Below are 15,300 nucleotides of genomic sequence, written 5' to 3'. Positions count from 1 at the left end.
AAATAGAGTGTTATCTTCATCAAGTTTGTAGAACCAAAGTCTTAGAGTACATGCCATTTTCATTAAATTAAAGAGCATAGGCACAAATACTTGTCTTGTGGAAACTCTGGCAACGCAGACATTAAGCATGTAAAAATAATGGAAAAATAGGCAGTCCTTGTGACAATAACATGTCAAGGTGTCATTTGGCTAATGCAAGAAGGGCTGCAATTTGTTCTATCTCTTGCAGCAACTGCACAAACAACTCTGATGTTTTTGCAACAAAAATTAATACACTACAAATCAAAGAATGAGGAAAAGTGTTTCTAAATTTTATCTAAAGTCAGATTTGATCTAAATAGCCCCATCAAAAGTTCTGCAGGTATAAATCTTCTGTGTGAAACTGTCTACGGTGAACTACACCAGAAAAGCAGCACCAAACAAGTGGCACCTGTTGTGTTAAAGCCATTGTGCAGAGACAATAAGCACACAAATAAATCACTACCTGAATGACATTTCATGTCAGAAAAACATTCTGCAGAAGAGGATTCATGCACAGAAATCTCCCCAAATAAGAAGATCTGGCAATATCTAATAAAAAATACATGAAAGACTCCTCTCCCTCAATACATACAAAGGTTTCCTGTGTCCCTGGACTCTTTATTTGTCACATTTGGTCACTAAGCAATGCTACCTCATTTTCACCTGTTCTGAACCGCTCCTACTCCAACGCATGTCATAAAGCATTCTTTTTTAAAGAGTTAACAAAATAAAACATGCATTTCTTCAGCACCATAGCAGAACATAATGACTGAAGGTTGTCATTACAGGTAACATCTGGATATTCATCAGTTCTAAACTGAATGGCACAGAAATCCAACAGAAGGATGCACATTCTTAAAAGACACGATGTCTTACTCTAAGGGCAAGAAAAAACCCTGCATTGATGAAATAGCATATTTTAAACTCATCAGAGTGGATGTAAAGGAAGCATCTACAAGGACAAAGCATTCAAACCTCACCTGAAAAATCTGATCATTTGTTTCTGACTCTCCTGTAGCATAACAGCTGCCTATGAACAAATCATTAGATCCTTCCATAGCAATATCATGGTCAGCTCCACTCTCTTCCATTACAAGGTGACCTGAAAAGGTTATAGAAGTTCATTTTAGCCTTCTGCCAGGAGATTGCCGCAGGTGTTGTCTTCAGGTTTTACAAACTTAGTGTTACAAATTCTAATGCTGTTGCAAGATAACAGCCAAGTTCTCCAGAAATCCTTGCCTCCTTATCACATTATTACTCACTGCAGAAAAATTCCAGTGTGTTGCTCCAGGAGTAGAGCTTAGGCTTTTATATGAGACAATTTGCTTGATTTGTCATTGCATACACAGATACAAAACACACATACCCCCTCCCACGATTTTCATCTGAATATGTCCAAAAGCACTGAACTAACAACCACACACATCCAGAGAACACTTGATATTTAAGCACATGCCAGCAGTGCTTTATAAATACATTAGTCATCTTCTTCCATAATCACCAGACAGAATTTGCATTATGCAACTCTGTCATGCAGACATCTTGAAGTAAATCAATTGGTTTTAAAGGCTTATAAGACAGCATATAAAAGAAAAAAAATTACTATTGTTAGTCTACAGTGGTATGCTTTGGGCAGAAAAAACCACCAGACATGTCAAACAAAATTTGGCATTAATCACGTGGTGAAAGACAAAAAGACAGAGTTCCCAGCAGTTCAGAAATCTACCTCCTATCCCAAAGGAATCTTCAAGATACTCAGCTGCCCATTGCAAACCTTCAAACAGACAGATAATACTGGACAGTGAATTGCCACATCCACAGGACAATGCTCTCATGCACACAGCACACCCTTCAAAGCAGCAGCCAATCCCAAACGTTCACAAGCAGCAGGACAAAATGACAATTAACTTGGCCCCTGCCTAACAAGAGTTTACATATATAAGACTACACACACAACATACCCAAATGAACAGAAGAAAACTCCTGTAGTTTGGGGTGAAGGAGGGGGAAGGGTGGTCACGATTTTTCCCTTCAGTATTTTATTTTAAAGACAGGCTGCATTATATTAGCACATGACTCCTACCAGCTGTATCTTCTTCACCACACCACGCAAGCAAATTCCTCAAGATGGACCTTCTTGGCTCTGGTATTTCAACTGTTTACAGCTTTTGCAAGGAGACTGTAACAGGCTAGAGAGTAACTTCAAAAGAACTGTACAACTCTTAAAGCACAGATTTATTCTGCTTTGCAAAGGTATAAAGGACACAAAGGCAAAGTAAATCCACATCTCCTTGGCTTTTGAAGCTGAATAAAGCATCCTGCTGATACAAACAACATTGAGAAGTTAAGCAGCTCATATGCTCAATATATTAATACTTTAATCTAAAGCAGATTTATTTTTCCATTCAATTTTCAAGTGATGACACTCTAGACCAAGTTCCAAATGAAGTTACCTCATGTTTACCAAATATTTTTGAGCTTTGGATCTGAGAACAATTATAAGATGTTTCAGTTAAAATGTCTGAAGCATCTTAGCAGCAAATGGAAAAAAAACCCCCAGAAAGCTAGATTCCATCATCACTCAACCATTTCCTCTCAGTTCAAAGATGTAAAGAAGAGACAGCAGTTTTGCAAAAGCAGCACATTTAGTTCTTTGAGATAAACTGAGTTTGTTCCAGACACTGATAACACGGACTCTGAGCATGCTGGAACCCAACAACAGAACACAAGGACAGCTCTATGGGGACAGACCAATGACCCCAGCAGCCCAACATCCTGTAGCTAACAATAGTTAATAACAAAGCTCAGGGGAAAAAATCCAGCAGTAAGGTAAATACACAGTGATATTCATCCAGCAGCCCATATATTTTATATTTGGGTTTAAAATAATCCCTGTGGTACAATTTTGCCCCATGATTTGTCTGATCATTTTTTTTCTTAAAGAAATATGCTTCTACTGAGGTGTACAAGTACATGCACAGTTAATAGATCTTATGGTTGTAAAAATATTGCTGACCAATTCCCCAAACAGGAGAGTTAAATCCTGTATATTTATGTATACATAAGTATAAGTCTATGGATATTTTGTCAGCAATGTGTAAATAGCATGTAAGTATCATTTCATAAACATTAAGTGAGTGCCACAAAAATTCCCACTGTAACACCAGGGCATCACACGTTTAACAGCTGGCTGAAGGAGAAATGTGGAAAGTTAATGTTAGTGTACAGTGGGAACAAGAGCTGCATCCTCAAAGCACACAGGCAGTTCTCTGTGCCTCTGCTTCAGCATTAACACAATTCCAACCCCAACACTTAATAGGCTGCTTCCCGAGTCCAGCATTCCAGGGCCATTTCCAACACATGGGTTAATGTAGTGTATTTTAATGCCACAGGTCTATTTCCTTCACCCTGCTTCCATTTGGGAAGCACTTTTCTCAAGTAAAGAGAAATCTGTGGCCATTGTTGTCCCAGGTTCACCTCTACAAAGACAGCAAGCAGCCACAGAAACTGCTACCACAGGCAAACATGATAACCACCATGAGCGCTGTATGCAGGGTGTTGGTTATACTTAACAGAAGATACATACAATTCAATGCTTCACCATCAATCTCTTTTGAGTTTTCTGCAAGATTATAAGAAGACTTTGGATAACTGCATAGCTTACAGCAATCAAAACTCACTGTCTGAAAAAGCTCCCTCTGAGGGCATTTCTCTACAACCATTCACAGTAGCACAAATTCACAAGGGCGTGAATTACAGCAAAACATATCAGGGAGGAAATCAGGACATAGTGGTCCTCCCCAGTAAAGGAATTACAAGTAGCTTTGTCAACTTGTACCAGGTTTGAGATTTAGCATTATCTCTATCACGGAAGAGGAGGCAGATGCTGTTAAGAATACAGAGAAGATCTAGGGACTCACACATAAAAGATTTCTCAAGTCAGTTTTTGGTAGACAACGCCAAAACTGGAAAATGACCGTGTGTCAATTTCGCTGACAAACAACGCTAGGTCTGTGAAGTATGCTTAAGAAATAGACGAGATTTCCGAGTCTCACGAAACAGCAAACACCCAACACCCGCCCCCTCTAACACCGAGTCACCACTCAGGGAAACCCCGGCTCTTCCCCAGAGGCCACGAACAACTGTCAAAAAGGTAGGGGGAAAAAATTTATAAACAGCGCAAGCACACAGCATGTCCTCACACAATCAGCCTTCTCCCAGAACACCAAACTCACTTACAGCTTCTTTTTAAGTCCACCGCGCGTTGGGTTTATTACTTCTAGTAGGCACTTTATTGTGGGTGTGCCGCTTGACATGCAGAGAAACACAACCCGAGTGACTCCGAGCAGAGACCACCACTCCAGCGACCCCGGGCGGCACAGGGGGCACTGCCCGGCCCGGGCACAGCCCGGCACAGTCCGGTAAAGCCCGGATACAGCCCGAGTACAGCCCGGCAAAGCCCGGACACAGCCCGAGCACAGCCCGGCACAGTCCGAGGACAGCCCGAGCACAGCCCGGCAAAGCCCGGACACAGCCCGAACACAGCCCGGTACAGTCCGAGGACAGCCCGAGCACAGCCCGAGCACAGCCCGGGGGGCCGCCCTCAGGAGCGGCCCAGGAGCCGCTCCCGCACCTGCAAGGGACCCCGGAACGCACCCCAGCCCTGAGGAGGGCGGAGGGCGCCTCAGCCCGCACCCGTCGCACCCCTCGGCACCACAGCCCCGCGGCGCGGGCGGCGGGAAGCTCCGGCCGGGGCCCCGTCGAGGCGGCCCGGGGGGAGATGCCGGAGCCGCGTTACTCCACCTGGGCTCGGCTCCCGCAGCCCCGCCGCCATGCGCGCCTCCGCTCCGCTCCGCGCACGCGCGCCCGCCCTCAGCGCGGAGCGGGGCGGGGGCGCGCGGGGGGCGCCGGGAAGGCGCGCGGCCTCTCGGGAGCGCGGCGGGCGCGTGGCACGCGGGCGGTGCGCGGTCCCGCGGGGGGCTCGGCCGGGGCGCGCCGCGACACGTGCTCGGTGCCGGTGTCGGCGACAGCGGCGGCCATGGCGCAGCTCACGGCGCGGTTCCGCACCGAGAACCGCAGGTGAGCGGCCTCCCCTGCCGGGCCGGGGGTGGGTTAGGGAGCGAGTGACGCGGAGGCGGTAACGGAGCGCTGTGCCCGCAGGTTCGCCGTGGAGGATGTGCCCTTCTCGGTGCCCGCGACCTCCGAGACCACCGACCTCAGCCACCTCATCAACAAGCTGCTGGCCGCAGCGCACGGTAGGTCCCGCGGCCGGGGCGGCCCCTCGGAGCCCGGCGTGCCCCGTATCCCCAGGCCGGGCCCGGCGCCGCGCGGGCTGTCACAGCCACAGCCGGTCCTGCCCCGCTGCCTTGGCCTGGCTGCCTGCGGTGAGGCGCTCCTGGAACCTGATCTGAAACGCTGCGGTACCGGCGCTGCTGGGCATTCCCAGAGAGATGGACCAAAGGCTGGAATGCTGTGTGGCGCCACAGGCCAGGCTGCCGCAGCAGATGGGAACGGAAGTGTTGCCCCAAACCTGGCACAAGAACTAATGAAACCAGAGGTTTCGTTTTTATAACAGCCTTTAAGAAAACTCAGCTATTCTGTCGGTGCTGAAATGGGCCGACTGACTTGAAAGCAGATCTGGGAAAGCCAGATGTCCGATGTTGTTGGAAAAATCCCATTTTCTATAAGAAACTGGGTCAGTGGTATTATACCCTGCTTCTTGAACCTTTTGCAAGTTGCTTTCAACCCGTGACATTGCAAACAGTTCTGAACAGAAAACTGGTCCACAGTGCAGTGCTTCTGCCAAAATGCAGAGCCTTTGTCACTTAGGCCCTTACAAAGGGAGAAATACGAACCAAAAGTTCTTAGGATTTTCCTACTGTTGCCACAAATACAGGGCTCTGGCTGGTGGTAATGAGAATGGCAAGATCCCTAAAGAACAGTCAGGAAGCACCGCTGGGTTTTGATTACACAGAGCTACAGAGAAAATACAATAAGAGGCAAACAACTCTTTGAATCCCAACAGCAAATTTTCCTTCCTCTTAAATAATCCTGTGGAAGTAATGGGCTGCCCACTTAAAACTGGGAGAAGAAACTAATTGGTTGGGGTTTTTGTTCTTGTTGTCATTTGTTTTGGGGGTTGTTTATGTTTGGGTCTTTTTTAAACTCTTCCTGGCTCCATTTCCTGAACCATTCACAACATTAGGCCATTCTTGACAGTGACAAATAAATAGTGACACCTGAACACCGATTTTCCCTATTTGTTTCAGAGGATCACAAGTATGTGGAATTTGACTTCCTTATCAATGGCCAGTTCTTGCGGTTGCCACTGGTCACACACATGGAAATGGAAAACATTTCCACAGTAAGTCATACTCAATGTCTCTCCTTCTTGGGCAGTAGAACATGTTTAGCCAGTTTGCTTCAATCTGATTTAGATATTACACTGTTGGCTGGGTAGATTTCCTTGCTCAGTTTCATTTCTTTCCCAGGAGAATTCCCTATATTTTTAAATTCATTATGAACTGCAGTGATTAGAGACTACAGTGCAAGGAATGTTATCCAATCTGTTGTCTGTGTACAGTTCAAAGGGGAAATTCTTCTCTTATTCAGTTCATCATTAATACATTTTTGTCTCTTATGGTGGGAGATAATGGGGATATTTAATATTACCTCTAGAAAATGTTGCAGTGTTTTAGACACCAGTTTTGTATTAGTAAATATAGAAGAAGAGGAATGTAAGACGACTGAAATCACTTGCTTTTGCTTCCAGCTTGGTATTAATAGTAATTTGATAAAAAGATGGAAAGCAATGTAATTCACACTTTTTTTCTAAATACTTTTGTTTTACTGATGTGGCAAAGAACTTGGATACCACGACCTTTGCTCAATAAACTTGTACATTTGTGCGACACTACAGTTAAATTTTACTGTTAGTGACTAAAAAAACCAAAACCACGCTACATCGCTAAATAACTGTTTTGTCTGTGAGCTCAGGAAGAAGTGGTGGAAATAGAGTATGTGGAGAAATACATGGCCCCTCAGCCAGAAGAATGCATCTTCCATGATGACTGGATCAGTTCTGTTCAAGCCACTGAAGAATGGTACCACACTAAGCCAGTTCTAAGTTTTGTCTTGCTTATTCATGTTCCTCCCTGGTATCAAATAGAGTAATTTCTCTTTAATAATCCCTTGGGTGGGTTTTTTTCCCCTCTTTGCTTTATTTTTTTAACCTTTCAAGTCAGTCAGCTACTTGCTTTTGTAAGCAGTTCACTTGTTATGCTGTCACAACAGTGACTTTAACACAGGTAGAAGACAGCTAGAGACACTGAACTTGAGATATTGCTTATACAAATGAACAAATGCTGTTTAGTATCCTTTTTCTTAAAGGAAAACAAGTTTTCCTCATTACTCTTTTTTGCTTAAATCCTTGACTTCCAACATGACACCCATCAGCAACAAATAGAATTGCCTACCTTTCTGCAGAGATTTTCCTGAAAAAAAGCCAAAGAGGCATAATTTTTCTACTGTATTTTCACATTTATTTCCCAATCAACTAGGTAATGTTCATATATTAAGTAGAGATTTGAAAATGCTTTGAGAACCCCTGGCAACATACTAAAACTAACAAATTGAGTTTTGAATTATGTAAATTATAGAAGGGATCTTAAGTCCCACCAACCAGAACATGCAGTACTCTCAGTGCTCGTCTTTCTAGCCTGTACTCTTGGCTCCCCAGTTGCAAGGCTTTAATGAAGCTTTGCTCTGTAGCAAAAAGCTATTTTTTCCTCTTTCAAGCTATTTCTTTTAAACCAGTTACTCCGCTAATAGTTTTGCCAAGTTTCTGGTTGAGGCTTTATTTCATTAAAACATTTGTTGGTCTTAAAGACAAAGATGTTTCCAATGCTGTACCTGTAGGATATTAACTGGCTGCTACGACCAGACTGCTCGGATCTGGTCTGTGGAAGGAAAATCCATCGCCACAATAGCTGGGCACACAGAAGTAGTGAAGGACGTGGCGTGGGTGAAGCAAGGTCAGTATATATAGCAGGGGAATAGTAGTAGTTTGATTTACTGGGGGGGAATGTTAGCATTCCTTAACTATGAATATTTAATTATCTAAATGTAATTATTTCAATCTCTGTCAGTGGTGTAAGAAATTCACTGTAAGATGGTTGTTGTGTATCCACCCTGCAGTCTCCATTAACAAATATGGTGTATGTGTAGTTATAGTAACTGTACATGCAGGGCAACATGATGTAAACTGAAGCACATGTAAGTTTCTGTCTATCTGCTATTTCCTCTAGGATCAGAATAATTATTTATAAAAACTTTGGAAAGCTGAGCTGGGCATGAGTGTAACTTTTTTCTTCCTCAGATAGTTTATTATGCCTGTTACTCAGTGCTTCCATGGACCAAACTATCCTGCTCTGGGAGTGGAACGTGGAGAAAAACAAAGTGAAAGCCCTTCACTGCTGCAGGGGACACGCTGGCAGTGTCGAGTCCGTGGCTGTTGATTGCACAAGAACCAAAGTGAGTGACTTCTGGAAAGAAATCTTTGTGTTTTGTGGTTTAGCAGCCTGTACCTCAGAAATCCTGGTTTTGTCCTTGCATGGGTATTCATCATGATTTTATGACACAGTGATAATTTTCCAGTCTTATTATAAGTGGTGGTTATTGAGGATTAAGAGTGTCACATCAGTGCTAATCCATAGAATCACAAAATCATTTAGTTTAGAAAACAAGTGAAAATTTAAAGTGCATTTTACTTTAAATGCCTGAGAATTGTATGCTATAACAAAGTATTTTCAAATTTGACCTAAATATTTGTAGGAAAAAAATATTCCAGAGTTCTTGGAAAAAGCAGGTGATAAAGAGGTTCTTTCCCTTCACCCAGAAATTCAACAGTTATGAGCACTCCCACCAAAGGTGGAGTCATTGCTCCCAGCTTGACTCAATATCAGACAGTTTAAAGTCAAACTTTTTGGTGCTGAAGGAAATAGGCATTTTGTAGATATTTTTCCTACAAAGGAAGTAAAAAGAATAATTTGATGTATGCCAGACATCTGGGAGGGGGGGGATTTTAGGAGCCCAGCACTGTTATTTGTGTGTTATAACCCATTTTTCAAGCAGGTCTCTCTTCCAAGGTCTATCTGGATCAACATTTAACAAAATGTTTCTGTTCATACAGTTCTGCAGTGGATCCTGGGATAAGATGTTGAAGATCTGGTCTGCAGGTAAGATGTAAGTTTGTAAGGTTATACATCATTATGTGAGTTACTGGTATGGGTAATTACACAGTTTCAGATCTTGTTATCAGCTGCATGGTGGTTGAAGGCACCATAAATATGGGGATTTGCTTAATTACTTACATGGAGATGGAATTCAAAAATCTGTAGCTCAAGTCTGCCTGTCTTCTGTCCCAGTACCTACAGATGAAGAGGATGAAATGGAAGAAGCAGCTAACAGACCACGGAAAAAGCAGAAAACAGAACAGCTTGGACTAACAAGGGTAAGATGAGCTCTGGGTTTGTCCAGGATTTTTCTTTAGAAGCATAGCCACAACAAATAATTTCTCTTTGCTAAAGGTGACTTTAAAACTGCTGGTATGTGTCAGGATGATCAGACTCTTTTATTTGTTTGATAACTTACTCAAATCTGTCCCCATTAAATTCTAGACTCCCCTGGCAACCCTCTCTGGCCACACAGAAGCCATTTCCTCTGTGCTGTGGACAGATGCTGAAGAAATTTGCAGCGCATCGTGGGACCACACCATTAAACTCTGGGATGCTGAGACTGGAGATCTCAAATCAACTTTGGTGAGATCATTATACTCTATTTGTAGATTCAGCTGAGTCCAGCTCAGAGAAAAAGAAAAAGCTGTGTAAAATAGTAGCTCCTGTCTTAGTTACTATTTTCTTTCCTGACAGACAGGAAACAAAGTGTTTAATTCTGTCTCCTACTCACCCCTGTGTCGCCGCCTTGCATCAGGGAGCACTGACAGACATATCAGACTGTGGGATCCTCGCAGCAAGGGTGAGCTAAACACAATGGTCTCAAAGATGTTCTTCAGGATCAGAACTTTGTCCTGTCAAGAGACATCTCACAAACTCTTCTGGTCCCTCTGCTTGAAACCAGCCCTTTGGGGGCTTCTATTAAATACAAAGCTTACATCTATTTTCTGTATTCTGGTGCAAGGCTTGTTTTAATGTCTTAGCTAAGAATTTAGAAATTATTCTTTTTTTTTTAAACTTACTAATGAATGTTCAACTGTGCAGTTGCAGAATGGATTTTTTTTTGGTAAGGTTCAGACTGAGGCTGGTCTGATGACCATTAAAGTAAAACAGTAGTCACTTGGACATGGTACCATATTTCATAAACAGATGAAATTACAGATATTATGGCTGAGCCTATCAGATTTATTTTCATAGACACATTTCATAGAATGGTCTGAGTTGGAAGGGGCCTTAAAGATAGTTAGATAGATAGTTCCAATGCTCCTGCCCTGGGCAGGGGCTCCTTCCACCAGAGGAGGTTGCTCAGACCCCCACCCAGACTGGCCTTGAACACATCTCTTTTTGTAGGCTCTGTTCAGGTGATGAACAGGGAAAGCCACAAATAGTAAATAATATTTACTTGTTTGACTTCTGTAAAGCTAATCCGAAGTTCACCAGCATATTACGTATTGTTAATAAAAGTAATTTTTTTGTTTGCTTAAAAAAAAATCTTTGAAAAGGAAGTTTAGTGACAAGAAAATACATTTTGAGTGGTTTCAGGTTGGTTTCTTTTTTGTTTGGCTTGGTTTGCTTTCTTCCCCAGAACTTCTGTGGCTTACATTTTTGTTCATTTTATTTAGAGTTCACTTAACTTGAACTGCAATTGCACTGGATTTTGTATACATCTTCAAAGTGCTGGTTTCAGCATCTGCTGATGTCTGTATTTTTTCCTCTTTCTATTCAGATGGCTCCTTGGTTCTCCTGTCTCTGACTTCTCACACAGGCTGGGTGACATCTGTGAAGTGGTCACCTACCCACGAGCACCAGCTGATCTCTGGTTCTCTGGACAACATTGTGAAGCTTTGGGACACAAGGAGGTAAAATAAACCTGTGTTTGTTGCTGTGCAAAGGCACATAAGCTTACAGGGTGAGCTACCCCTCATGAAATAGCAAAAGCAGTCAGTCAGTGGAAACACCTGTGGCATTTGTGAAAACCGTTTTGGAAATCAACCATATAATAAAAGGAAGAAAAATACATGTAGTTTACCACAGGGCTGGAAAGCATATGCTGTTGAGCAGCATCTACACATGCAAGAAGGAAGCTATAAGAAATTCTTCCCAACAAGTGATTGAATTTCAGTCTCAAAGTTGTTCGCAAGCAGATGAAAAATGTTGTTGCTTTCCTCTTTGGGGATGTAGGAGAAAATAATACTGATGTGATTGGCTCTGGGGAAAGCAGAGGAAGCATTCCAGATGGTCAATGTCTGTACTCTCTCTCAGTGTTTATAACTGCTTGATCACATCTGTTTGATAGCATTGGGATAGCATTTCTCCCTGGGACCAGTTGTTGTCTGTAATTGCTCACATAACTTCAAACCTGTTTCTCACCAGTTGCAAAGCTCCTCTGTACGACTTGGCTGCTCATGAAGACAAGGTTTTGTGTGTGGACTGGGCAGAAGCAGGGGTAAGAATCTGAGGAGCAAGTTACTTGATTTATATGCATGATGTTTAAGAAGAGAGCTAAGAGCACTCAGGGGCTGTTACCTCCTTATGCTTAAAGTTGCAAGAGAACAGGCAGCTGTAGTTGTGCTGTGTTTGATGTCTGGGTGGTGATGTCCCAGGCACTGCAGCATGTCCCTACACTCTGCAAAGGGGAAGGGTGGGAGCAGGAGCTCTGTGGCTTTAACTGGAGCGTTGTAGTGATATTCCAGACAAGGAGAGATGAGAACAGCACTGCACCTTACTCAGAGAACACTTGTTCCAAGGTAGCCTCCTGCCATGGGGACTTGAGCATGAAGTAAAGCTGGGGTGTGGCAGTCAGTATATGTAGAAGGGGAAACTGTATCATCCTCTAGAGCAAGCTGTTCTGCTACTGCAGAGGTACTCACATATTTAAAATTACCAAAAACCCCCATTCTGTGAATGTTCAAAATTCTCAATGTGGCTCCTGTTCATTATAAAAGTCAGGAAAAGCTTTAGCAGCTTTCCTACACAAGTTTCACTTCTAATTTTAAGAGGAGAGTAAGAGACAAAGTTGCTTCTGCACTCTGATTCTGGGATTTAGTCATGCATTAACAGTTCATTATTCACTGCTGCTTTTTATAAAGGAAAGAAAAATTGAGTCCTTAACTTCTATGTACTTATTTTGCATAGTTCTGATATTAATTCCCAGTTTCCTTCTCTCATCAGTTGTTGCTGAGTGGAGGAGCAGACAACAAACTGTATTGCTACAGATACCCAGCTACAGCCTCTGATGTTGGGGCATGAAGGTCAACAGCCAGAAGACTTTTTTTAAAAACAAAGATTTTTTTTTGCAGCTGCTCTCTATTAGCATCTCTACACAACCAACTTCTGAAGAAGGGAGGAGTTTGTTGCTCAGAGAGCTGTTCCTGGTTTTGTATTGCTAACCTATATCCGTATTTGTCACAGAAAAATAGCAAAGCCCAAATGGGATTCATGTGAAACAAAGCAAAGGTCATTTCCTCCCTTTTGGATGGCTTTGAATTAACATCTTTTAAATTACTATTTGTATAGCCCTTTTAAAAAGAAGTAAACTGTTCACTGATACTTACAGAAAAACTACTCAATGACTAAATTATTTTTTGAGTTTACCTGCTTTAGAAAAAAAAAAATAAAGCTTTTATCAACAGTTCATTGGTTTAATGTGTCATTTCAGATAAAACTGAGATTTCAGCTCTCCTCTCAGTGTGGCTGTTGGCAGTTCTTATGATTTAGTCCTTAATTAAGAACCCAGGCTTCTTTCTAGGATGAAGACTTGGTATGTGTGCAGTATAAATAGCATACATTTATATGATGATATACAGGAACTTGACAGATTCATTGGCAGATGAAGTATTCCATATTTTAGTGGCTCATAAATTAGGGTTGTAGATTATAAGAATGCCAGCCTTGCACCACAGTACTTGTGCTGCAGTACCACTAATGTGGTGTCTTGGACCTAAGGATGTGTAGAAACAATGGTGGGTCACACAGAGAAGGCAGAAGTAGAAGGACTTGGTTCTTACAAAGAACAGATGCAAAAAGGTGCAATAGCTTTTAGGTTGGTAGAGGATAAGCACTATTCAAACATGCTCAATTTCTCTGCTGGTGGTCTTGCTTTGAGTTCAGCATTCAAATGCAAAAGCTTTGCTGCACTTTGTTAGATCACATACATGTGATGTTCAAGCAGCACACTGTTAAACTGTGTGCAGACCTCACTTGAATATCCTCACCAGTGCCTTGGCTTTCAATCAGTGTAACACCTGTACAGCACTAACAAGTTAAATGCTTAAATTAATATTTTTTCTTTGAAGAATGGGAACTCTGACTTCCGGGTTTATAATATAGACATATATATATATATATATCTCATTATATATAAACTATATATATACTTCATATATAGTTCTCAGTAAGGAGTTTTAAGAAATAACAAAGAGCAAAACTGGTGAAAATGGCAAAGGACAGGGGAAGGATCTCTGATCCCTTTGCTCTGCAAGTGAAGTACTGCAACTGACAACTTATATGCCTATGTCTAAAGACTCATTAAAGCAAGGTAAATAAGCCTAATATGGTTTTCTTGCCTTCCCAAAAAGATTTACAAAACACTTTTTAAAAAAGATCATGTTACCTGAAGTGTCAGCTTCTCTTAGACTAGTATTATTTAGACTCAAACAAACCCTGTGGCATCAGTTGTTTTAGTTTCAGTGAATCCATCAGATCTACTGTTACCTGTAGAAAAGTACACAGAATGTATCTAAAAAGGCAGGTTTTGATAGACCAGAATGAAAAGCAGGAGCATTGTTATACTCTCCTCTTGTCTGGAAAAGTACTGTGGCAAAAGAACAGCCAAAGAAGGAACTAAGTAAACCATATTAACATGAAGTGATACCAGTGTGAGTACAATGTATTTTTGGAATATATCTGTATTACCACTGTCCATAAATTATCCTGAAACCAAGACATTTTACATTTGGCAGACAGTTCTTTCAATAACCTGTAATCTTAAATAAAATGTTTTAATAAGAGTTCCCTTTTGAACATGCAGTCCTTCCATTTAAAATAATCATGTGAAATTACAGTGATCAACATGAGTTGATTTTAAAACTGCAGAAGAACTGAGTCAAAAACATGGTAATCCAGAGTCAAGGTGCTGATGGTGATTCTACTCACAAAAAATAATTCTTTCCTCCTCTAAAAACCATTTCTGCACATTCCTAGTGCCCTAATAGCATAATACAAAACCATAAGGAATTTTTATGTACTAACTGCCAATTTTGCTTAAATATAAAAGTGATTCTACAAGGGAGGGGAATAAAGACAATAATCAGCTACTGCAAGATTGACCTACGTTTGTTTTTTATCAATAGGAGGTGGGGGTTGGTTTGTTTTTGAGAGGCTGTGCAATACACATTGTTCTATTTCTATCTTTCCATTCTGCACTGACACCTGCCATAAAATGTCCACCAGCACACGTGTGCTGCCTCTAAACACAGTTCAAACACCACCATGCATTAGCTCAAGGCAAGGTTTCACCTGCTTGGTCTCTGGCATAGTGTCACATTTGCATTTTCTCTTCATGTGTTTCCTTTTACCCAGCTGGTTCTTTCAGCTTTCTTCTTGCTTTGAGAATTTTGTCTTTGCTTCTGGATGGCTGCCATCCCTTCCCTACAGCCAGCCCTGGCAGAGCACTGCTTTTTCTCTCTTGTTGGCATTTGGTTTTTTTAATCTGTCTTCTCTCAACTGCAAGATTGAATTAAAAACAAGGGAAGGGGGAAGGAAACATTAAAGTAAATATTCCAGTGACACACAACCTGAATGTGTGTGTGTGGATAATGTAGACACAGGAGTCTGGGCCAGCAGTGCAGATCTCCAGCCAGCACTGCTCTGCCTGTCCCTTTCAACCTACAGTCCAGAGCCTGGGGTGAGGTTTGTCCTTAGTGAAGATAAACTTACTGAAGTTTTGATTGGTTTTGTACAGGCTGATAAATTTCCAGGATAAACTCAACATACTCCTCTAGATTTTAGCATGCATACCTTAGGAAACAGATCTAACCACATATGC

General features: G+C 42.0%; 2 protein-coding genes across 14 annotated transcripts in view; one reads left to right on the top strand and one right to left on the bottom strand.

Moving 5' to 3' along the window:
• CARF (calcium responsive transcription factor) overlaps positions 1 to 4,873 on the bottom strand; it is a 30,943-nt gene extending 26,070 nt beyond the window's left edge. For 8 of the 13 annotated variants that reach the window (XM_071434680.1, XM_071434684.1, XM_071434678.1 and 5 more), the window contains exon 1: positions 1,002 to 4,617. The gene's annotated coding sequence lies outside the window, so the exon portion shown is untranslated. Of the gene's footprint in view, positions 1 to 1,001; positions 4,621 to 4,677 lie in introns of those variants that run through there. The other 5 variants (XM_071434675.1, XM_071434682.1, XM_071434676.1 and 2 more) reach the window with 4 other exon arrangements.
• A 36-nt stretch (positions 4,874 to 4,909) lies between these two features.
• WDR12 (WD repeat domain 12) lies at positions 4,910 to 12,888 on the top strand. Its single transcript, XM_071434689.1, has 13 exons — positions 4,910 to 5,100; positions 5,182 to 5,276; positions 6,291 to 6,385; positions 7,018 to 7,124; positions 7,939 to 8,054; positions 8,399 to 8,553; positions 9,212 to 9,257; positions 9,447 to 9,532; positions 9,699 to 9,839; positions 9,951 to 10,056; positions 10,981 to 11,113; positions 11,628 to 11,700; positions 12,426 to 12,888. The coding sequence occupies exons 1-13, from the start codon at positions 5,060 to 5,062 to the stop codon at positions 12,501 to 12,503; spliced, it is 1,272 nt and encodes a 423-aa protein (XP_071290790.1). The 5' UTR covers positions 4,910 to 5,059; the 3' UTR covers positions 12,504 to 12,888.
• Positions 12,889 to 15,300: the final 2,412 nt, after the last annotated feature.

The sequence above is a fragment of the Agelaius tricolor genome, unplaced genomic scaffold (genome assembly GCF_023055355.1).
Source record: "Agelaius tricolor isolate 1412-34295 unplaced genomic scaffold, bAgeTri1.0.p SCAF_10, whole genome shotgun sequence".
In the NCBI taxonomy this organism is placed as follows: Eukaryota; Metazoa; Chordata; class Aves; order Passeriformes; family Icteridae; genus Agelaius; species Agelaius tricolor.
This window is presented reverse-complemented; position numbering and strand designations above follow the sequence as displayed.

Excerpts from the sequence above, each read along its gene's own strand:
- WDR12 (XM_071434689.1), top strand. The coding sequence starts at position 5,060 with ATGGCGCAGCTCACGGCGCGGTTCCGCACCGAGAACCGCAG. Across the intron at positions 7,125-7,938 it reads GTTCAAGCCACTGAAGAATG|GATATTAACTGGCTGCTACG; the intron begins GTACCACACTAA and ends CTGTACCTGTAG. Across the intron at positions 11,114-11,627 it reads AAGCTTTGGGACACAAGGAG|TTGCAAAGCTCCTCTGTACG; the intron begins GTAAAATAAACC and ends GTTTCTCACCAG.